At 39.2% G+C, this 25,252-nt stretch overlaps 1 protein-coding gene across 3 annotated transcripts; it reads left to right on the top strand.

The window, feature by feature from the left end:
- The first annotated feature begins 582 nt into the window (after positions 1 to 582).
- On the top strand, positions 583 to 24,230 carry dnajc22 (DnaJ (Hsp40) homolog, subfamily C, member 22). Of its 3 annotated transcripts, none has more exons than XM_039747253.1 (5): positions 583 to 853; positions 2,491 to 2,537; positions 11,432 to 12,002; positions 12,091 to 12,386; positions 20,874 to 24,228. In XM_039747253.1, the coding sequence occupies exons 3-5, from the start codon at positions 11,471 to 11,473 to the stop codon at positions 21,051 to 21,053; spliced, it is 1,008 nt and encodes a 335-aa protein (XP_039603187.1). In that variant the 5' UTR covers positions 583 to 853; positions 2,491 to 2,537; positions 11,432 to 11,470; the 3' UTR covers positions 21,054 to 24,228. The 3 variants fall into 3 exon arrangements, with proteins under 3 accessions (XP_039603187.1, XP_039603186.1, XP_039603188.1); XM_039747252.1 differs by having other exon boundaries at positions 2,486 to 2,537; XM_039747254.1 differs by lacking the exon at positions 2,491 to 2,537 and having other exon boundaries at positions 771 to 853; positions 20,874 to 24,230.
- Positions 24,231 to 25,252: the final 1,022 nt, after the last annotated feature.

The following is a 25,252-nucleotide window of genomic DNA, read 5'->3' as shown; positions in this document are numbered from 1 at the left end:
ATTTCGAACCAAAAGGGGAATAATTACAGTGAAGTGGCCATTGTTGGCGTATTCGGGATTTCCCTATACAGTGAATTTTTTTGAGATTATCGGTGTTAATACTCGGGTAAATCATTAGTTTATTTCTGAACGTAGTCAGGATGGTCTCGTCCATAAATGGGCCGCAACTTTTTTTATGGTCCGCCAAGGGGGCGTGGTATGTAAAAGATAGGAACTCCTGGACTGTAGTAATCCTGCCCTGCTATACTGTATATCTAATCCGTTTCAACTGGAAAAGGAAGCTTTTTATTCCTCCTCCTGTCTATGTTTTTTAAAGGGCTAAGGTTTTCAATTGATTGAAAATAACTTTTTATTAGGGCTGCGAATAATCGCTGATTGATTAATAACGTGGAAGCGCATAACCGTCCCCATGTCTGAGAGCGGCCTCCCGTTCTATTTCTATAGGATCGAAGTACGGAGTGCCACGCCAATAGTAAGCAAATGCTGCTCTCTACTGGTACTGAGAGAGAACGACGCAATTTCACACAAATTAAACGTCTTCTTCGTTACAGTGCGTTTTTTCTTTTTGAAATAATATTTTGATCTTTTTGCACGTTCGTTACGTTGTGAGCGGAATGGTGACGATCATTTCGGTTACATGTCAATAGTCGAATGCACTGACAGATTTAGACATCTCTGCAATGCTATCAACTTTACGACTCAAAATCCGATCTGTAAATCGGAGGTCAAATTCAAATTTGCCTTCGCTGCGTATTGATTAGAAGGGCAGGTTGAAGGTGAAACACGCGGCGCGTTATGTCGCAACACGGGCGCTCTGAAGCTAAAGTCCGCATCGACCGAGGGAGGGACGCAGGTAGGTCTGCTCGATCATTTTACACGCCAAACTCGATAACTTTAATCATTTCTTGGTTTATACTCTTTAAATGTACTTAATCTCTTAGATTAATAAGAGACAAATCATTCAGTGGAACGCGTTTACACACCAGCGTTAGAATTTCGCATTTTCTGTATGTCAGGTGGAGTTTTTCTGTATCGCGGAATAAGAAGAGAACTGCCATCGCCGTCGTCACGAGTAGTTCAGTTTTACCTTTTACGGACACGTTTTGCACGTGTTATAACACCACTACATATTAAGGCTGGGTTAATCTTCGTACTCCTTAACGTTTTCTTGAGATAAGATGGACGTCTCTTGGACAGTCCGCGTTAGCTCCACGCCCTTCTATCGTTTCAGTCCATCGAGCAATGTCCCCGTCAAATGAACCTGAACCGTGCAGTTGTCATCTACACATTAAATGGTGTCATATCCATCGTTTTTCTATCATTTTAATAAATCTAACTTGCAACTGTGTTTATATATACTGATATATATATATATATATATATATATATATATATATATATATATATATATATATATATATATATATATATAAACCTGTTTCCATTCAAAGTAGTGTGGTGCTGAGGTCAGGTCCTGATTTGGGATGGGGAGGTGGTTTGTTGTGTGGTGAATGTGGAAATGCTGTTTCAGTGCATGCTCCCAACCTCTCCTCTTCCTAAGTTCATCTATTGTGTGATTGTCTAGTACCTGGCCTGGGTTGTGCTGTGCTTTCCATCACGGCCTTGCTGCTCTGAGTGACTTGGTGTCAACTGTGGACCCTGAATGTTCTTTGTGTGGGCATAGATGCTTTGGCCCCAGTAAGCTGGATGATCTCCCATCCAAGACAAGTACTGTATTTGGTTGATGGACAACTCTTAAGTTGTATCAATGTAATAACTGTGTGTGAATGTGCACCCTAAAAAGTAAATTTGCCAGAGTGGCTTTTAAGTGAGACACATAGGGGTACCATTTTTGTTTCTAAAAGACTCATACACATGAAGGTTCTAGAAATAACTTTTACTTAGATCAATAACAGGCTCCATACAGTAAATAACCATGAAATGATGGTAAGAGATTTTGTGAAATTCCAATGGCTCAGGATTTTAAAAGGACTCTCACTGCATACAGTAACACGCTAAGTTCTGGTTTTCTTAATCTGTTAGTGTCCTGCAAGGTATCCCCCATACTTTAAATATTTCATTTTTTTCTTCATATTAGGACGTTTTTCAAAGCACAAAAATCCACCTTCATGTGCAAAGAACCCATCCCATAATGAAATGGTGCTTGGTCAAACAATGCTTCTTCTATAAGAAACCTCACAACCCAGTAAAGAGCCATAAAGTGCCATTAAAGAATTTATGTGCCATTTAAAGAGTGTGCACTGCAGCAGACTCTGGCTCAGGCTCTTTCCAGGACTGATTCCATGTCTTGAGCTTGATACCCTGAAATTGGACCATGTAGGTTTGAAAAATGAATGGATGGATATTTGTGAATGTTTTCAGAACTTGTTTGTCTAATAAGAAATTATTTTTATTATTTACTTTTTTGGCTGATATGATATCTGAGATAAAATTGCTTCCATTTCTTTTGTTTTCCCACTTGGAGCACAGGCAGCTGAAGTAACTTGCTCATGGTCAGAACATAAAAACGCAAAAGGGTAAGAATCTATGCATTTGAAAACAATTATTTGTATGAAATATATCATTAAAAATCTAATGCACAATTCATTGGTTATACATAACTGAGCTCTGGGTTCAAATCTAAAGTTAAAACTTAAACTTACTTTGTAAAGCCTGTTTAAAACAGCCTAAACTGAACCAAAATGCTGCACAAGATAAGCTAAAAGTAATATATATATATATATATATATATATATATATATATATATATATATATATATATATATATTTGCAGCTGGAGATCCACAAAGGGAGAAAATGAATCACATATCAAAAGTAGGTTTTTATTCCTGAGCTTTCATCCCCTGCCAGGGGTCTTCATCAGAGGATAATGTTTACACTTACAAGAATCAAAGGCAACATATAGCAAAAAAATTACATGGATGTGGCTAAGTCAGAGTGGTCGGTTGCGGTGTTCCTGTATACGTGTTGCAATTCTTTTTGAAGTTTGTCCAATGTATACCGCTGAGCACGAACTGCATGAAATGCTGTACACTGCATTTCTCATTTCTGCTGTCGATTTCTTGTTTTTAGCATTAAAGAGGACCATGTGCAGATTGTTCGTGGGTTTGTGTGCTATTCTGACGCCAGACCTGGGCAGGTTTTACGCTGCACCTTCAGACACCTTGTGGTGATAATGGAGTGAATGCCACTCGTATACAATCGCAACACGTACACAGGAACACAGCAACGCCGTCAGAAGAAAGGACTCACTATCATTGATCTATACGCACACTAAATCAACTGGACATACTGTACATTTAACGGGGACAATGTACAAGTAAAATTTAAAGCCAATACTAACAGTGCCAGAGAGCTGGCCGAATCCTGGTTATCAAATGAGAATGCCATCAACAGACACTTGGACATAAATCCAGCATATGCAAACTTAAGAAGAATCTATTCATAATAAACAAGACTTTACACCCAATACCCACCCGACCACTCTGACTTAAACACCCCTTCCTAACCCCCTCCACGTAATTTTTTTACTATATATTGCCTTTGATTCTTGTAAGTCTAAGCATTATCATCTGATGAAAACCCCTGGCAGCTCAGGAATAAAAACCTACTTTTGATACGTGATTCATTTTCTCCCTTTGTGGATCTACAGCTGCAAATATGCAAACCAACCTTTGAGGCAATATCACAGACCTTCTGTTCCATATATATATATATATATATATATATATATATATATATATATATATATATATAGCACATTTCTCTCTAGAGTCCTTTGATAGTCTTGAGATTTCATTGGCTGGCTGCCTGCCTGGGGTTTGTTTGCTTCTGCCTTGATGCCTTGGCAAAAGTGTGTTGGCTGGGATTGGCTCCAGCAGACCCAGCAGAACAAATCCACAATAATGACAAACTACATATAAGACATGCATAAAATACCCCCATACACACACTTAATTATAAATGTACTTGAACCAACTTATTCCATCATAATGTTTAACATCTTATTGGGTCAAATACCTGCAAAAATAAATGTCTTTAATGATGGCATAAAAGTAACTTATGTCTGGGTAGAAGTAATTTAATAAGGTAAGGTATTCCAAATAGAGGAAGCGGACACCACAAAAGCCCAGTCCCCCTTTTACTCCCTCCTTAACCTTGGCACCACTAAGAGCATCTGGCTAGTAGACCACACTGTTCTCATTGGCATGTAAACATGAAGAAGTTCCAAAACGTGTGTGTGGTGTTTTGGGGGAATCCCATGCAGAAGTCTGAAAACGGGTAACAGTATATTAAAATCAATTATGTAGTGGACCAGAAGCCAATGGAGTGAGGTCAGTATTGGTAAGAGAGGTGAGAGCCTGTCAATAGCTGAGCGGCAGCATTCTGGACTAGTTGCTGGTGTTGTAACAATGCCTGATCAGTACAGAGAGTTGCACTAGTCCAAGTGCAATGTTATAAAAGCGTGAGTAGCCTTTTCAAAATCACTAAAGGAAAGAAAGGTCTATACCTTAGCTAAACGTCTCAACTGGAAAAAGCTACACTTTATACAGAGTTTACCTGTTTGCCCATATTGAATGAGCTATCAAAAATCCCACCTAAGTTCCTAACTGAAGATTTATGATGTATGGTGAGTGATCCAGGAACAACGTCAAGGACACTCAAACTATGGGTATCCAAACATCACAATCTTGGTTTTGTTATCATTAAGCTTAAGAAAGTTCAATGCCACCCACATTTTAATATCATTTAAAATACATGGAGAGACTGTATTATGTAGCTCTGCTTTGATTTCAGTGACAGATTTGAGTGATATCCACATAGCAATGAATAAAGAAGCCATACTTCCTAAGAGTCGAGCCTAAAGGCAGCATGTATATCAAAAAGAGAAATGACCCAATGGAACGCTAGGGAACTCCTCAAGTAAGGGTCTAGAGGATGAAAACACACCTGGGTGAATAGATAAACTCTTATTGCTTAATTAGGATATGAACCATTTAAGGGAATTGCCATGGATGCCTACATACTGTTCAAGGTGAGATATAACAATTGCACAATTCACTGTATCGAAAGCTGAGGCAAGATCTAGCAGTACAAGAATAGCAGAATCTCCAGTGTCAGTAGTTAGAAGAAGGTTATTTTAAACCTTTAACAGCACTCTAAGTAAGAGTGCCGTTAATGTGTCCAAACTCTTGTTAGAAGCACTTCTCTGAGAAAATCATTTTGATAAAATATCCATGACATTGCTTTTCTGCACTTATGATTTGTATGCCCTTTGGGTAAAAGCATTTACCAAATAAATACATTTAAATAAAACCAAATCAAGTAGAAGTAAATGCATACAAGTGCATGCAGGGCAAAACTGCACCAGCACTAATTACTACTCCTAATCTACGAGATGGCACTAAAGGCCTGGGTGCATCTCCAGCAAATCCACACTGGCTCACTTTAGTCTAAAGGCCACGTCACATTTGATGACTTTTCTAGAGATTTCCACATGTAGACTTCAGTTCCATAAGTGAACCTTAGGCAATCGCATAATGTGACATGTCCAGCACTTCACTCCAACTTGTCTGTAACGTCTGCCTTAAGTCATAGGAGTGGACTTTGTGTGCTTGAGAGATAACAACCAATGAGTACCCACCTGGAAGAACAATCTCAAAAACAGAAGTGAAGCTTCCCTCAGATGTCTCTTGTTTTAAGTACTGTGATGTTCTTCTTTTGGCTTCTCCCATTAGAGGTTGCCACAGCGGATCATCTTCTTCCATATCTTTCTCTCCTCTGCATCTTGTTCTGTTAATTTTAAGTATTGTGATAAGATGTAAAATAGAGTGTCTGAATTTTCTGTGCCTGCAAACCCTTTTCATGACAACTGTCTCTGTCAGGTAGCACATTACTGGCTGTCAGAATATGGATAAGTCTACATTACTTTGGAAATGTGAAAATGTGCTGGAAACCTAAAGTGACATACCCAACAATTTCTAGTTGTGTAAATTGACGTGGCCCAACAACAAAATCAGGACCTGCAGTTGTCAAGTCTAATATCCACTCCGACTATAAGTTGTGTAATGTGACTTTAGCTTAAGGCAAAAATCTAAAAACAGAATTGCTCAGCAGATCTTAAAGCTCACTCAAATATGAACATGTCCACTTCTGCATTCAAACAGCAGCTGGTAATTTATGAAGAAGGCTGAAATTAAATAATGAGAAAATTACATTCATCATCATCTTCACTTTTCTCAACTTGATGAGGGTTGTGCTAGCAATATGCTGAGTTGGGCTGACTAGACAGCTTTTCCATCACCTCATAATGCCATCTGAGAGGTTTAGTCACACCAGTGTGTAAGGGGTGTCCTTCCATTGGACTATAAGAGATACAACTCCTAAGGGCAGAGCCTGGGTATGGTCTAACCACATGTCAAACCACTTCCATTTTTCCTTCAGTCTGGAGAAGCCATATTTCTGTTGCGAGATTCCCCCATATTGCTGAGCTCATCTCACAGAGTGTGAGACCACTAACCCCTCTTGGCTGTCTCATTTTGGCTGTTTGTAGTGACCATCTTAGTATATCTTTAAACTGGACTGTTATTAAGCTTCCCAGAAAATTCATTGTCAACGGTACAAAACAGAGGTAGACCCTTCGCATATAGAGGTATGGTAATCACCACCTTGTCCTTCACAAAGGCTTCAAAACAACATCATGGATGTTTGGCAAATAGTAAGGCAGTGGTAACTGTATTAACTGCTTTCCAGAACAAAGTAAAATGAAAGAAGGGAAGAATGCTTTCAAAACATTACAGAACAAGCAAGACAGCCTATATTTCTGTTTTCTCACATTAAACATGTCATCATGCAAGAATATTGAAACTGGCCACCAGACAGCTGTCTAGTTTGTGTCCTACAAAATGAGGGACAATAAAGGAGGAGAGAATGTGTGTAGTATATTCAAGAACCATTTGTCATTCAAGAACCATCTAGTACAGTGCCTCAGTCTTGACAACATTTTTAACTATAAAACAATGTTTACCTAGTGTGTAATAAACCTTTTGATTTCCACCTTCAGCCAAAACTTCCTGGAATCTTGCTGTCACAACTAACTTTGTTTAGAAATGGAGCTCTCGTAAGTTTTGAAAGGCTCATAATCTGCCAACCCCAAATGAATTTAGGGAATAGAAAAACTCCACCTCAGCAGAGTCTAATCCTTCTATTCTTTCCTCTGTCTTGACCAGCTTATTTATCTACCTCTATGTCTCCCAACCCAACCATCATGTAATATGTGCACCAAAGCCAATCGAGGGGGACCCATAGAAATTCTTACACTTTTCTACTTTGTAAAATTGTTTTTTTCAAAATATTCAGAGAGAAATTAATCACTCCCATTACAGCTTATGTAACTGTCTATTCTAAGAGTGAAGCCAATCTAAAACAAACTACAGAGTCATGTAGCTGAAACAGAAACCGTTGACAAGCTTTAAGATGAATCTGAGTGATATATCAGGACATCTTAGCTGTGAGTTAAACAAACGAACAAGATAAAAAGACTGAATGCTCTCCTCTTGTTTGTCAAACTTTTTATGGTCTTAACACCTTTCACACTCTCTTATCTATGTTTATTATATGTAACACTCTTTTATGCAAAGTCAATATTAACATAGCACATTTGCTTCATTAGACGGTATAAAGTATAAAGTGACTGCTGGTTGGTTGCTTGTTTAAAGAATCAGTTCAGCCATAGACACAGGGAATTGGAGGGGCAGTCTGGTCTACAATATGCTAAGGCGCTTTGCAACTAGAAGCATGTTCAAGAAGCGCCTGAAGAAGACTTTGACCGGGAGTAGACTGCTCCTGCCACATCTTAGGATAAAGAACAGAAGAAAATTGTCTAGTGCCTTTCACTTTTCTCCATCAATTAGAAATCAAAAGGATCCACTGTGCTTATCCATGTACAGCAGGGATTTTCACGCAAAGTCTTGGGGGCCGTGAATGAAGATCCTTGATGTACAGTATCTAATAAAGCAGGAGTACTTAGAGGTCCGCAATGGCTGTAGGTTTTCATTCCAAACAGTTTCATTATAAGTCAGGCCTAACAGATAATGAAAGTTGGTATTTAATTGTATGGCTTGTTTGTGCTTTCATTCTCCCGAGACACACATTTATTTATTTTTTTTAAGAACTTTATCCATATGTTTTGTGGTTGCACCCTTCTGTCACTTTTATTATAAACATTGTATTAAAACAGAAACTTCATGATGCATACATGCAGGTTTAAATGGAAGTACATTCCTTTATGACTTGCACCTCATTATTAAATGAAGGCTGGTTAAGAGAACAGTCAACAATCAAAACCAAAATGTAGCAGTTTAAAATTAAATTGGACAATTAAGCATTCTGAACTGTAACAAGCAAATTAACAAAAATTACCCCCATATTACATTATTAATAAATAAATGGGTTCTAAATAAAAAAAATGTTTAAAATAAAAACCTGCAGTCACTGTGGACCTCCAGGACCGTAATTGAATACCCCTGTAATAGAGTGTCTGTTATGTCAATCAAAGTCAGTGTCTTTGAAATTTACCTAATTAATTATTATTAATCAAGTTTTCAATTGGTTAGTCAGTTAACTAGTTAACTAATTAACATTAATTTGTATCTGCATTTTAGATTAGATTAGATAAACTTTATTAATCCCATGGGGAAATTCAGATACATTCAGAAGCAAAAACATAAAAAAAACAAGAATACAGACTCACAGGAGAGATAATACACTCAACCAATCAATTGATAAATAAATAAATAAACTTAACAAGTACGTCAGGTGGAAGCACTGAATTGCCTAACGGTAATGGGCAGAAAAGACACCCGGGGCACTTCTTAGCGCACTTTGGTGGAATGAGCCTGTGGCTAAAATTTCTCCAAGTGATCGCCTCCTGGAGGGGATTATTCATGACTGCATCTGATTTTGCCACCATCCTCTTTTCCACAACAGCTTCTAGTATGCTCAGGGTGTACCCTGTGATGGAGCAGGTTTTTCTGATAAGTTTGTTTAGGCATTGTGCATCTTTTGTGCTCAAGTTGCTTCCCAAGGAGACTGCAACATAGAACACCACACTGGCTACTGCTGACTGGTAGAACATTTCCATCAGCTTGCTGTACACATCAAAAGACCTGAGTCTCCTCAGCAAGGAAAGTCTGCTCTGGCCCATCCTGTACAGTGCCACTGTATTGTCACTGTCAGACCAGTCCAATTTGTTGTTTATGTGAATGTGACGATGCAGGTTTGGCTCCACGCTCCCATCACTATTCAGGAGCCCTTCAACCCAACACCGTCGGTAATGTCACCGATGAGCTAGACAGTTGAGGCGATAACAATTGAGCAAGGGGATGGTAAAGATGTGCAAAGTGCTTTTATTTAAAAGACAATCAAAAAACAAAGTGTTCAATAAGTGCAGTGCTTTCCAAAGTTCAATAAATAATCCATAAAAGAAAACGTGGAGGTTAAAAATACACAAAAACAATCCTTTAAAACCAGAGGTTAAAATGTTCAACAAGAAGCAGTCTTTAAAAACAACAACAACAAGCCCGGTACTTCTTCTATGCTAGCGTCTCACCTGCTTCTCCCAGTTGGACTTTGCAGCAGGCGAGATGCTCTCTGTAGCCGCCCCTTTTTGTATCACGTCCACATGAGACTGGAGACCTCCCAATCCCTGGCTTCGGTCTGGCACACATCCCAGTCCCAAGACTTGGTTCCCACCAACGGCCAGGTCGCTCACGTTGGGGACTCCACCACCAAGCCACCCGACTCCCGCTGCCTTTCCGGCCTTCCGCGGCCAGTCGCCTTTCCCAGGTCACTCCCGCTACCTGTTTGCTCAGCGGGAGCGACGTCAACTACGACTCCTGGGCATCGGCCTAACACCCAGCTTCCTCGCAGCTGCCCACGAGCGCTCGTTCGCTCGACCACACGTTCCTTGTGTGTGTCTCTCTCTCTCTCTCACCGACTTGCTTCCTCGCTCCCTGTAACCTCCGTCCTTTTCTTTCTCTCTTTTTCTGATCTGTTCCCTCTCCCAACCGACTCACGCTTCTTTTAAATAGCGAGGGGCCACAGCAGCTGCAGCACATTAGCCACGGGAACAATCACGGATGTGGACAGTCCCTCACCTGTGCACTAGGTGAGAAATGCTCACACCGCAGATCGCCCCATGGCATGCTATGGCCACTACGCCCCCTCATTAAGCCGCCTCGAGTGAGGTGATTATTTATTTAAAAAGAAACGGCTTTTGCTCAGTGAGCTGTGGACCCATAACACCACAGTGAACCACCAGGTACCTGTAATGGAACCATTTTCACATCCTCCCCCTGAATGGTGACTGGTCTCAGAGTATTCTCGGGTTATAAATAAAAGGAAAAAGAGGAGGATGAAATTTCAAATTCAGACTTTAGGGACTGAAATGTCTAGAACCTGGCATTGTCAAAAATGTCAGCAAGAGTTGAAAGGGCAAGGAAGGCTCATGAGATAAGCAACATGGCATGCCCACCTAAAGTAAGTAAAGTAAAGTAAGTAAGTAAAGCTGCAGTAAGATGCTGCAGATGTTCTACCAGACGGTTGTGGCGAGTGCCCTCTTCTATGCGGTGGTGTGCTGGGGTGGCAGCATAAAGATGAAAGACGCCTCACGCCTGGACAAACTTGTTAAGAAGGCAGGCTCTATTGTAGGATTAAAGTTGTACAGTTTAACATCTGTGGCAGAGCGACGGGCACTAAGCAAACTCCTGTCAATCATGAAGAATCCACTGCATCCATTTAACAGTGTCATCTCCAGACAGAGGAGTAGCTTCAGTGACAGACTTTTGTCACTGTCCTGCTCCACTGACAGACTGAGGAGATCGTTCCTCCCCCACACTATGCGACTCTTCAATTCCACCCGGGGGAGTAAATGCTAACATTAATTATATATTTTTATTTTTTTTTTTTTTAAATATTGTTTCTTTATATCAGTATACTGCTGCTGGATTATGTGAATTTCCCCTTGGGATTAATAAAGTATCTATCTATCTATCTATCTATCTATCTATCTATCTATCTATCTATCTATCTATCTATCTATCTAAAAAAAAAGCAGGGTTATTGAAGATGAGAGTATGCGAGTGCCATATTGGGTAATAATCTACATGTTTTTCAACCTTAAACCATAAAATCAACAGGCACTGCTGTTAGGTAAACCCAAGATCAACCAACTAAGCCATTGCACCACCAAGATCATACCAATGGCAGTCAAAAATAGGCTGGCACCCCAGTCATTAAGCCCGCACATGATCATTTTAAATGTATAGATGTTCTTGATGATCCCCAAGAAAATGTCAGTGCAAGCTAAGAGTTTTAGACAACTTCACATTGTATTTTTTTTCCCCTGCAGAGAATTTCCTGGTACATCTCCAAATCCTCATGTCACAGCATGCAGCAACGACGGCTTTGGGTCACATATGTCCTTTGGGCAGTAGGAGGCCCACTAGGGCTTCATCATCTTTATCTGCGCCGGGATAGCCATGCCCTCTTGTGGATGCTGACCTTTGGAGGCTTTGGTGTGGGCTGGCTACGGGAATTCTTCCGACTGCCAGCATACGTAAAAAAGACAAATGGTAAGCATCGCCCATCTGGGATGCCAGTACCACCCGTAAGCCCAGTTCGTTTCTTGGGCCAGGTTTGCATGGGCATTTACTTTGGAATGGTAGCTCTCATCTGCCTCTCCTCACTCAATTACTTTTACCTCCTGGTTCTGCCTTTGGCTGTCAGCATGGGCATTCATTTGGTTTCCAATGTTGGTGAGGAGACCTCTGATCTTCACAAGACCCTGATGGCCAGCCTGGTGACATCAACTGTGTTTTATGGCCGACCATTAGGGACCTTTCCAGCTAGTTTAGTAGCCAGCTTGACAGCCACCCAGAACCGACGCTACAAAGGTGGAGAAACTCTGGAGGAGCCCCTAGGTAATGTACCTATAAAGCCTTTTGTAGGCAAACTGTTGGATATGTGATCAGAAGAAACTTCATAGTATTTTTTTCTCTCTTAACCTAGGTGTGAGACTTTACCGCCTCAGTCTCGCCTGGCTAGCATTCTCTGCACCTTTGTCTTATTGTGTAGTCTACAACACCACAGCCACCATCTCCTATGTAGCTGAGAGTATTGCTGCCCTGTTGGACTGGTTATGGTTCTTCCCTTCTTTGCGTGTCCTCTTGGAGTCAGTTCTTCTGCTGCCTTACCGAGCATTCTGTCTGGTGACTGGGGGAGGGCGTCTCATCTTGGAAGACTGGGAGAGGGTCCTGGAGCGGTTTGTCAGCATTCATAATGAGAGAAGGGAGGCAGCCATGCAGGTGAGGTCCAAGAAAGTCAAAGAAGTGCTGATTATTCTGTGTCTGGCTTATGTCATAGTTATGCTGAAAGCAGTTTATACTTCTGCTGAACATTAGTTAGCAATGTTTGTAGCATGTAAGAAAATAAAATGTGGGCAGTTTTTTCCCTCCAGGATCACCGCTTTTGTTGCTACACATTTTCTTCCATAAGCAAACATATTTGTCTCTCTCATTTTTCCCCTTTTTCATACATGTGATGGTTGGCTCCACACTACTTGATGCATCCTGGGAGCCTCTTGAACCCACCACCGCTGATAATTTACCCAAGGATGAGGTAACAAATGAGTACACAACACACTAGGCAATAGGTTGCTGCTCCAGTGCTTTTATTATGACCAATAATAAAATAAAATGGAGTAATAATGTTCAATAAAAATCCATAAAAGTAAGGTGATGGTGAAGATTAAAAACAAATAAATAATCTATTAAAATCAGAGACAATCCACAAAATGTTGAGTCTTAAATACTGCCCTTTTATACCTGGCGCCTTCTCCCCTTATCCTGTTCAGAACTCGCAGGAGGAGGAGACGCCAACCGACAGGTGCAGTCAACCTTCATTCCTAGTTCCGTTCACTGCTGGTCAACTATTTGATCCACACACGCCTCTTCTGCAACTCACACTTGGCCATTGCGGGAAACACTAACCATAGGGCCGCTCGTACTTCCAGGCTATCGCTCAGTAGGAGCACCTTTTCTTCAGCCTCAGGCTCTCGCAGCCATGAAGCTCACTCCGGACCACCTGCCTCCTGCTCTCTGCAGTACAGGCACTCTCGCTTTCTCTTTGCGACTTTGTCTTCTCTCCATTTAACCTCTGTCTCTCACTGATCTTTCTCTAACTTGTCAAGCTAATTTTCTTCCTTTTGTCTTCATTTTCCAGTTCTTTTCTGACCCATCCTTACTGTGCCGGTTCCCTTTTTATCTACCTCCGTGGGCACAGCATGTTGATCATGAACTGTGGAAAGCTGATGAAGTAATTCAGATAGACCTCATTCTCATGTGCAGGTGCATCTCACCTCAATAAATCCACCCACCCTTCCCCCGCAGCTGCATGTACACGCACACCCATAGAGATCGGGCCAGCCAATTGTTTATTTATTAAAAATCAGCCACCTTTTTCTAAGCCATGGATTTGCTATACTACAATACATTCACTGAGTTCTAAGTGGAAGATGAACAGAATAATGTTTAAGGTTATAGGTAGTTACTAAACTGACCAATCAGAGCCATAGGGGTCTATGTAGGATCCGCGTTGGCACAATGTGTAATCACAATTTTGAGGTGGTGCATGTCAGGCCATAATACACCATAGGCTACGCATGTTACAGCATAGGCTTGATGCAGAAGTACAAAATCAGCCTTACCTCTGTGCCCGCCTATCTTATTAGATTGTGTAGCATTAAATCTTGACAAGCAGCTGTCTTAAGTATTCCGCCAGTTTGAGTGTCACTTTATATTCTCTGTCAGTGGTTCTGTCCTTCTGTATTTGTTCTGTGTTGTCTTTCCCTGTGTGTTCCATCAGTGTTAAATGGGATAACCTGATAAATAGCTGAGTATTAGAACCAGATTTCCTGGACATAATAAGTGACTTTTGTTTGTTAAAGCTTCAGCTTGAGTAGAATCCCATCAATATTAGTAATTATCACTACAGAGTGCAGGGGGGGGAGTTGATTGATCCAATACAATCTTGTGACCATAATATTAGACATTTCTCAGTGGAGAATGCCTACTCAAAAGCTCAAAATGTTACATTTAATGTTGTATCTATCCATTTTCTGAACCCATTTATCCAGTGGAGGGTTGCTGTAGCCCAGAAATAATCAGGCACAAAGCAGAAACAATCCTTGGGCAGAGTGACACTCTGTTATGGGGTGAACATACACCCACACATGTAATGGCTAATTTAGCAATGCCAGTCCAGCGCACCTGACTGTCTTTGCACTATTGGAGGAAACCAGAGCATCCATAGCAAAGCCATGCAGGCATGGGGAAAACGCCCAAAGGGCACAAAGGACATGAACCCCAGTCTTCTCGTTGTGAGGCAGTAGTGCAACTAACGCACATCCATGCTCCCACCCAAATTAAATTTTGACCAGATGCAGCAAAGTCTGAAAAGTTCAAACTGGACAAACATTTAGGCTCGGAGAAAGTTGAGGATTAGTGAAACAAGTTAAGCAGTTTCTAATGTGTAATGCAGGACTCTTTTATCCCAAAATTTAGAAGCAGTAACAAATAAAAGAGAACTCTGCAGTTGACACATAAGGAGCTTAAAAGACATTTCAAAGAAAAAAATACAGTGATTGTATAAAGTGTACAAGATAAATAACTGCATCACTAATCCTTGGTGATGTGAGACCTTGAGAGTAACAATTACAAAAGGAATGATTAAGTGCATTTGGAGAGGTGTTGCAGAAAATGGAAAAGATGACTCAAAGACGTTTTCAGTATTTAAGCAGTAAATGTTCAGTGAAGGAGGAGTATTAGCAGAAGTGAGGGCAAACTAAAAGATACAGGCTGTGCAGTAGCAAGTAGTCTAAATTCACATTTTTTTAAGTTTTTACATGTGAACTGTGTCCTCTTAAAAATGAAGGTGCCAAAGTGGTTCTTCAGAGCTATGCCATAGGGGAGCCAATTCTGGGCCCCGAAAAGGCCCTCCACATCATCCTTTTATTTAACTTCATAACGGGTTTCAAAGGTAACCATGAATTGACAATATAGATTTGTGACAATGAAATCATGATATTAAAAGGACTCTTGCTTCATACAATTAGTCTGGCTTAGTTCAGGTTTTCTTGAGGTGGAGATTAAAGGTTAAAGAAACCTTTGAAAAGACCAATGAACCAAAGATATATATAAAGAACCCTTCACAGAATTAAATGATTCTTTGTCAAGCAAATGCCCTACAAAGAACCACAAAACCCAATAAAGTATCATTACAGATCCATTATTTTTAGGAGTGTATAGGAAAAAGCACTGCTGAAATTAAAATGGCTGCGATTAATGAAATCACTGAATGGTATTTATCTGCATTGCTTGAACAGGGCAGCAAGTACATGTATACAAACCCCTGACATGCATTTTTCAAAAAATCAACATCCATGAAGGAGTTCCTATTAATTGGAAGCCAGAAGATGTTGTCCTGTTATACAGTATATTATGGCATTATATATTCATGCAAGAACAGGAGTTTTATTGGACAGTCAACATGGGTTCAGAAGAGAGAAGTTGTATTTTACTAACATGCTAGAATTTATTAGGAAGCAACAAAAGAATATAATCAAAGTGGAGCACATGATATTATTTATCTTGACTTTAACAAAGGATTTGATAAGGAGCCACATGAGAGGTTGGACATCAAACTAAAGGAAGGGGGAGTTCAGGGTGTAGTGTGTAGATGGGTGCAAAATTGGCTCAGACACAGGAAGCAGAGGGTGATGGTGTGAGGAACCTCATCAGAACTGGCCAATGTTAAGAGTGGTGTTCCACAGGTGTCAGTGCTAGGGTCACTGCTGTTTTTAATATATATAAATGATTTGGATAGGAATATAAATAACAAGCTGGTTAAGTTTGCAGATGATACCAAACTATGTGGATTGGCAGATAATCGAGAATCCGTGGAATCATTACAGAGGGACTTGGAAAGCATACAGGCTTGGGCAGATTTGTGGTAGGTGAAATTTAATGTAAGTATTACACTAGGAAGTAAAAATGTTAGGTCTGAATACACACTGGAAGGTCTGAAAATCAAATGTACACCTTATGAGAAGGATTTAGGAGTCAGACAGTGTCCAGAAGCCATTAAGAAGGCTAACAGAATGATATAATATTTGGCACAGTGTGGGAGCCCAAGGAGGTTCTGCTCAACCTTTATAATGCACTGGTGAGGGCTCATCTGGAATACTCTGTGCAGTTTTGGTCTCCAGGATACGAAAAGGACATAGTAGTGCTAGAAAAAGTCCAAAGCAGAGCAACTAGGCTGATTTCAGGGCTACAGGGGATGAATTATGAGGAAAGATTAAAAAAGCTGAGCCTTTTCAGTTTAAGCAGAAGAAGATCAAAAGGAGACATGATTGAAGTGTTTCAAATTATTGAGGGAATTAGTACAGTGGATCAAAACTGTTACTTTAAAATGAGTTCATCAAGAACTTTTTTTCATACAGTGAACCACAGACACGTGGAATAAATTACCAAGTAGTGTGGTAGAACATAGGACTTTAGGGATCTTCATTAGAAGACTAGACTTGATGCTATTTTGGAAGAATTAACTGGATAGGATTGGTGAGCTTTGTTGGGGTAAATGCTGTGTCCTTGTCTAGATTATTCTAATATTCTGATATAGTGAAGGTGATTGAGCCACTTCTAGGTATCCATAGGCCATTAAGCCTAGCAGGCATCATGGGTAAATTAATGGAAACAATTATTAAGGAAAAGAATGGGCATCACCCGGCAAAACAGGTGTATTAGAAAGCACTCAGTATGGATTAGATGGGCAGGTTCTATTTCACTAATATTTGGTACACTATATTAATATACTGGAGTTCTATGACAAGCAGCAAATGAATACATCAAGGCAGGTGCATATGATATTATTTATGTGATTTTCAGAAAATGTTTGATAAAGTACCACAAGAGGTTAGTGGTCAAACTAAAACAAGTGAGAATTCAAGGCAGTGTTTAGGTGGATACAAAATCGACACAAATACAGTAAGCAAAGGATTATGCTGAGGGGACCTTTATTGGAATTAGGTGATGTTAAAATGTTGTGTCCTTTAAACATTTCAGAAATGACCTGGATGACAATATACATAGCAAGCTGGTTAAGTTTACAGGTGATACCAGACTAGGTGGAAGAGCACAGTACAGTACATACTTTAGAAGTAGCAGAATCCGCACAGATAGATTTAGACAGCATACAACGTAAGGCAGATTTGTGGCAAATTAAATTTAACATAAATGTAAAATATTACATATAATGAGTAGAAACGTTCAATTAAAATACACAATGGGAGGACTGAATTTGAAAGTACCCTTTATGAGGAGGACCTGGGTATCATAGTGGTCTTGTCACTACCTAACTTTAGACAGTGTACAAAAGCCATTAAAAAGACAAATAAGATGTTGGGGTGTAAATTGAGGAATGTAAGTCATGGGAGGTTATGCCTAATATGTATAATACATTAGCAAGGCCTCACCTAAAAAACTTTGTGCAGTTTTTGGCTCCATATTACAAAAAAGACATTGCAACACTAGAGAATGTCCAGAGAAGATCGACCAGGCTGATCCCAGAACTGCGAGGTATGAGCTATGAGAAAAGACTGAAGTGTTTCAATTTAAGGAAACAGAGATTAAGTCACTCCAAGGTGGAAAAGCAGCAGGCCCTGACGGCTACCCTGCAGAGTTTTACAAAAAATTCTCCGCTCAGCTAGCTCCCCTCCTATTAGCAACATTTACAGAAGCCAGAGATAACCAATCTCTTCCACAAACTTTTCGCCAAGCACTAATCACTGTCTTCCCAAAACAAAATAAGGACTTATTACAATGTGCATCATACAGACCAATTTCACTTCTGAATAACGACGTTAAAATACTCTCTAAAATCATAGCTAGAAGGATGGAGAAAGTGCTCCCCTCAGTAATATCACAAGACCAAACTGGATTTATTAGGGGCCGACACTTATCTTCAAATCTTCGACGCCTGTTTAATGTAATATACTCACCAACTAAATCAAACACCCCAGAAATATTATTATCATTGGATGCAGAAAAGCATTCGACATGATTGAATGGAAATACCTTTTTACTATTTTGGAGAAGTTTGGGTTTGGCCCGAACATTTGTGCATGGATTAAATTACTGTATACTAACCCAGAAGCTTCAGTTTGCATCAATAACATTTGCTCAGACTACTTTAAACTAGAACGTGGCACAAGACAAGGATGCCCTTTGTCACCACTGCTGTTTGCAATTGCCATTGAACCACTGGCAATACATTGTCGAAATACCGATCAGATAAAGGGGATTAGCAGAGAAGGACTGGAACAGAAAATCTCATTATATGCAGATGACATGGTACTGTATATATGGACCCAGAAAATTCTGTGCCTGCAGTCTTAGCAGCACTCACAGAATTTCAAAAGCTCTCTGGTCTCAGAATTAATCTGAATAAAAGTGTACTCTTTCCGTGAATTCGCAAGCATATAATATTAGATTAGACACCCTTCCTTTTATCATTGCAGAACAGTTTAAATACCTCGGGGTAAACATCACAAGTAAACATAAAGCTCTTTATCAACAAAATTTCGTCGTCTGCATGGAAAAAATTAAACAAGACTTGCATAGATGGTCAACCCTTCATCTCACACTAGCTGGAAGAATTAACACTGTTAAGATGAATATTCTTCCTAAGCTCCTTTTTATTTCAAAACATACCAATATACATTAATAAATCGTTCTTTAAGCAATTAGATTCAACAATAACCTCATTTATTTGGAATTCTAAACATCCACGCATCAAAAGAGCGACCCTACAAAGACAAAAGGCAGAAGGCGGCATGGCTCTACCTAACTTCCAGTTTTATTACTGGGCGCAAATATACAGTCGATAAGAACCTGGACACAAATAGAAGAACATACACAGGCATGGACCGCAATAGAAGTAAAATCCTGCAGTCCTTCTTTGTATTCCTTGCTTTGTGCTCCAATAAACACACGCTATCGGCAATACACTAATAACCCAATTGTGCTCCACTCACTTAGAATCTGGAACCAATGTAGAAAGCATTTTAAGACGGAGAAGCTTCTTTCTGTGGCACCCTGCAAAAGAACCACCTCTTTCAACCCTCACAAACATATGCAGTTTTTAATATCTGGAAAAATTTGGAATTAACTTGCTTAGAGATCTTTATATAGACAACGCCTTTGCATCCTATGAACAATTACATTCCAAATTTAACATTCCAGCTACAAATTTCTTTCACTATCTTCAAATCAGGAACTTTGTTAAACAGAACCTTCCAGATTTTCCTCATCTTGCACCCTCATCCACGCTGGAAAAATTATTGCTCAATTTCAAGGAGTTAGACTCCATCTCTACAATATATAAAATCCTTTTACAATCCCTTCCTTTCAAAGATCCAAGAGGACACTGGGAAAATGATCTCTCAATTAATATATCAGAAAAGGAGTGGAAAGTAGCAATGCAGAGAATTCACTCGAGCTCCATATGTGCAAAGCATACAATTATACAACTCAAAATTATATATCGAGCACATCTGTCTCGACTAAAACTCTCCAAAATGTTTCCAGGACATGATCCAACCTGTGAACGCTGCAAAAGCCCAGCCTCACTAGGTCACATGTTCTGGGCCTGCTCCAAATTAACATTATTCTGGACAAAAATTTTTAATTACCTCTCAGACAGTCTTGGACTCACAATTCCTCCTAACCCATTAACAGCTGTGTTTGGGGTTCTTCCAGAGGGTCTTAAAGTGGAGAAAGACAAACAAATTGTGATTGCATTCACTACACTGTTGGCACGCAGACTTATTCTGATAAACTGGAAGAACCCAAACTCTCCTCTTTTAAGTCAGTGGGAAACTGATGTGTTATATTATTTAAAATTGGAAAAAATCAAATACTCAGTTAGAGGTTCTGTGCAGACTATTTTTAAAACATGGCAGGATCTAATCAGTAATATTTTGAAATGATTTTATAAAGCACAGAGAATTTGTTGATTTAGGTATTTTTAAAAGCCTTAAATTTTACACCGTTTGGCTTGCTCTCTCTCAAGGGTGGGGATCGATCTGTTCTTAGCATAATTTTTTTTTTTGTAAAAACGTGATTGCTATGTATTGATTGTAATAAAATTAATAAAAAAAAAAAAAAAAAAAAGGAAACAGAGATTAACAGGTGACATGAATGAAGTGTTAAAATGACAAAGGGATTAGTATAGTGGTTCTAAGATGTTATTTAGGATTTCTTCAACAGGAACACATATGTTAACTTGATAAAAGCAATTTTTATACAAATGTCAAAACATTTTTCTTCACACAGAGAACCAGAGAAAAATTAAATATATTACCAGGTATTGTGATAGAAAGTAAGACTTTAGGGATTTTTAAAATTCAGCTTGAGAAATTAGGTGAGTAGCTTGAAGTGCTTTGCTGAGCTAAATGGTCTGTTCTTTTCCACGTTGTTCCAATATCCTCTTCTCTCTCCGTCTGTATGTCTGTCAGTTGGTCTGCCTCTACTCAAACTTAATCTTTCAGTGAGTCTGGCTGTCATAATGCCCTCTGTTAATTCAATTCCAAAAACTGAATGTCAAAATTTCTATTTCAACTGCACTTACAAAAACAGAATACAGTTGTCTTCTTAAAAGAGATAAAGATGATGCTCTAGGATGAGTCAGTATAACCTGCAGATGACTTTAAACAATGTCTGATTTCCCCTTAGGTACTTGGTGTCAGCCATGGTGCCACCTTTGAAGTCATCTCTCACAATTACAGAGAACTGGTGAAAATGTGGCATCCAGATCACAATCCACACAACAAAGAAGAAGCCAGTAGCCGGTTCATGGAGATCCAAGAGGCATATGAGACTTTAGTTCGCCTGAACAAACTTCAGCAGCATTGATCAGAGCTGATGGAGTCTTGACAAGGCACATGCAAACAGCCTAGGCGCTGTAGAGACAACATGCTTAGAGAGAAGAGTGGACACAGTAATAATGGGCGAAAGGGGACCTTCTGCTGTGGGTATGCTGCACAACACAGCAGAATGTGAGAGATAAAATTGAAAGAGTGGCCATCCTTTGTTTGTCTAAATAATTCAAAATTAGAAAGAGTCTATAAGAGCAGGCGGTATACCAAGCAAGGCCCTGTGTACAACTTTCATTTTCTGGTATGTTTAAAATATCAAGTCCAGAAAGTAGAAGTGGTATTTGTAAATCGCTAGCATTTGATTTTATTAATTAGGTTATCTCTGTGCTTGCTAGAGAGAAGACATGCCATATTAACTGGATCAGCACCTTGCGTAAAAGCTCCTCCGTGTGGAAATGTGAGGGATTCTCAGATGAATATCCCATTGCAAGTACTTCTGAAAAATGCACAATTCAACAATTTCTGAAAAGTAATATGCTACTGATTCAGCCTTTACCTGTTCCTGTACACTAGGTAGATTTTTTTCCCGGTATGTGTTTGTACAAATCAATGCCATATTTGAAAATATTTAGATTAATTTGGGAATGCTATCATATTTTTCTCCTTAAAATTACCAAATATTGTCACAGTATTTGCTGCTAGACCACCATCAGCATTGCTGGGAAAGAAACCTCTCTAATATCTCATTCAAGGACTGGAAGTTGATAATTCAAAACATTCATTCTTCTTCAATTTGTGCAAAACACACTGTAATTCAGCTAAAATTCGTACATCAGACACACCTCTCCAAATTAAAGCATTTATCAGGAATTGGACTCAAATTGTTAGCAATGCCAGGTAGCTCCAGCTTCACTCAGGCATAAATTTTGGGAATATCCAAAATAAAATACCTTTTGGGAAAAGAGCTGTTGTTACGGGGGACGTCACATCACTTCTCTACATAGTCACCTTCATTTGCGATGCAATTTTCCCAGCGTTGTACCAACTTTTTAATGCCCAATTACTACTACTCCTGCCATTACCATTTCCAATGAAAATATAAAAATGCGGAAGCTTTTTGAACATCCCTTGTATTTATTAAAGGGTGTCTGGTGGGTGTGGCAATGCACTTTCAACACATGCTTCCAAATTCCCGACCCCCCACAGGATGTAAAGTCACAAAATGTCTTCTTACAGCAGTCTTTGGAGCTATTTCAGATGAGCATAGACTATCTTATTTTGATAAACTGACCGTTCTTTCCTTCATTACATTGTTAGTTTGTTGAATAGTTCTGCTCAATTAGAAGAATCCAATTCATAATTTAATGAGAAAATTATATTTTATATTAAGTGAAGCTAGAAAAATCTTATTGTCCTTGAGTGGACCTGTGCAGTACTTCTTTATAATTTGGCAAGATTTCATTAATGTTATTCAGAAATAAGTTTGCTGAGCTCTAGTCTGTGTTTCTGCTGCTTTCCTATTGCTTGAAATAATAAGAGGCCATGTAACACAGTGGGCCTCTTTTTATATTAGTACTGTAATTTGTTTTTGGATGGGGATGGTAATGTTGATTGAGGGTGGGGCTCTTAGGGCAATTTCTGTAATATTTGAGATCAGTCTTGATATTATATAACTTCTTCCATAATGCATGGATTTCAAACTTTTTTCTTTATTACAAAGAAAGAAAAAAATCATTGGAATCTCAAGCAAAGCACTAACTCATGCAGATGAAGCTAAAACTGGCAACTTTTAAAAAGTACCAGGATGTTATATTGGAACAGTTTAACTAATCACACAGGCTTGATGGAGGGAATGGTCTCGTTTGTCAGACTTCTTAAGTGTTTATGATAATGTGGCATAGAGATTAATTCAGGTACGTAAGAAGTAAGTGTGAGATAATTAAATCAATCTGAGGTCATGGTACCCTTTCGGAAAACAGTAGACTGCTCTCTCCAGGTGAGGACAAGACAACCTCCATCAGTGAAGGAGCGCAGGTATTTTGGGGTCTTGTTCATAAGTGATGGAAGAAGGAAATGTGAGATCGAGAAGAAGATTGAAGCAACATCAGCTGTTCTGCAGGTACTGTAACAGTTTATGTTGGTGAAGTGGGAGCTGTGTCTAAAGATAAAGCTCCCAGTTTGCCACTTGATCTACATCTCTGTCCTCACCAATGGTCTTGAGCTGTGTGTAATGACCAAAAGAATGAGTTTGTGAGTGAAATTACCCAGTAAGAGTTGGAATCTGTAGCTGGGAGCAGAGAATTCTGGGCTGACCTACTTGGCTTCTGGTGTCATAGCAGTGGTCATTTGGCTCGCTTCCAAGTTGTATGTAAACCAGGGCAGTCCACCCATGGCAGTGTTCTGTTACGGCACCCACAGACACCCAACAGGGCTGCTCTTCTACACTCCCATGTAACACTGTGGGAATCCTATTTGGGAAAAGTATGCCCCTTGCATGCTATCTTTATACTATAGCGTATCACTCATGTTTTTTTTTCTGTTTCATAAATTTGCAGACCTGAGTGTTGTTCGTTGAGGGAGAAATTGATTTGAAATTATTTTAGTATAAGACTTAAGCATAAGAAAATGTGAAAAAGTGTAGGGGTCTTAATACTTTCTGAAAGTTCTGTATATTGATGCAACATTCTTATGATATAGGCAATGTTCAGGAGCAATTAAATTAAATGTTAGTTTCATTTTATAATAAATGATTATACCTTGAGGGATATTATGCTTAGGACATATAATTCAGAATTTATACTATATCTGGAGTATTGTATATGGTTGTGGGCCTCATTTTTTAAACTTTATGTGGAATCAAGCATGAAAAATATGTGTATGTTGAAAAACAAAAATGTGTATGACACATGAAAAAACAAGTTTTATAAAACCTTGTAAATGCACATTTCGATACCATGTACCCTTTATAAATCTATATCACCTTGTAATTATGTGTACGTGAATGCTCCTTAAAGGTACCCTGAAAAGCCACATGCGGAGCATGCTAATCAACCTCATACATTTATGCAGTAATGATGCTGCTGAGCTTCATTGGCTTATAGAGCAGCCTCCCACCTGATGCATTGAGACCCCACCATCTGCATTCAAGAGGATCTGACTATACACCACAACTGAAAACACAAAATCATTTACAAGATTATAGTGCCTCTCCTCAGTATGTTGGGGGTCAGAGAGATGTGTAAGGTACCCTTGTCTCAGTATGTAGCCTCCATTATTTGGGCAAATTTGTGTAATGTAATGAATTGGTAATCCCATTCAACTATGTCAAATGCTTCTTCTGTGTACAAAAATAATAAGATCTTTGGTGTGTTAGATTTTATGGGTGAGTATATTACATTAGACATACTCTGAAGATTAGAAGCTAAGTGCCTGCTTTTAAGAAATTCGGTTTGGTCTTGTGATATTACTGTGCAGAAGGAAGCACATCTCCATCCTGCTAGCTAGCTTTTGGAGAGTATCTTAACATCATTATTCAGAAGTGAAATTGGCCTGTATGATTCACATTGTAATAATTATTTTTCTCTGGATAGATGGTAACTAATGCTTGGCGAGAGTTTTCATGTAAAAATTTGTTGTCTTTAGCATCTAAAAATGTTGCTAATAATAGTGGAGCTAACTTATTTTAATTTCTTTTATAGAAGTCTATTGGGTTACCATCAGGGCATGCTGCTTTCCCATTTTGGAGTAAGTTCAAAGCATCAGGTAATTCTGAGAGTGTCACAAGTTTATCCAGTTCCTCTGCATTAGAATATCTAGCTGTGGTATTTGTAATGCATCAAAAAAACTCATTAGATTATGACTTTTCTTCTTTAAACTGAATATAATAGGACTTACAGTACTCTCTAAATGTGTGGGTTATATTTTTATGATTTGTTTAGCTAAGATCTTATTAGCCTTCTCTCGACGTTCATAGCAATGATGTTGAGGTTTAAAGATGAGCTGTGTCTTTTCATTTGTTGTCAAAAGGTTAAATTCTGATTGCAGGACATGCCTTTGCATATAAAGTGACTCTTTTGGAGACTTGGCATATTCTTGATCTATAGACTTTCACAAAATGTTCCTGCAGAGACCTCATGTGCTAATGACAGTGGGTTAAGATATTAGCTACAAAATGAGGGCAAAGTGATTTAAGCTCCAAGATCAGAGGGGCATGATCAGAGATAACAATAGCATCAT

The sequence above is a fragment of the Polypterus senegalus genome, chromosome 3 (assembly GCF_016835505.1).
Source record: "Polypterus senegalus isolate Bchr_013 chromosome 3, ASM1683550v1, whole genome shotgun sequence".
NCBI lineage: Eukaryota > Metazoa > Chordata > Cladistia > Polypteriformes > Polypteridae > Polypterus > Polypterus senegalus.
Note: the sequence above shows the minus strand (reverse complement) of the source record. Positions and strands in the feature narration are given on the sequence as shown.

Coding starts and splice junctions, on each gene's coding strand:
- dnajc22 (XM_039747254.1), top strand. CDS start 11,471: ATGCAGCAACGACGGCTTTGGGTCACATATGTCCTTTGGGCAGTAGGA. Junction 12,003..12,090: donor AACTCTGGAGGAGCCCCTAG/GTAATGTACCTA, acceptor CTCTTAACCTAG/GTGTGAGACTTTACCGCCTC. Junction 12,387..20,873: donor GAAGGGAGGCAGCCATGCAG/GTGAGGTCCAAG, acceptor ATTTCCCCTTAG/GTACTTGGTGTCAGCCATGG.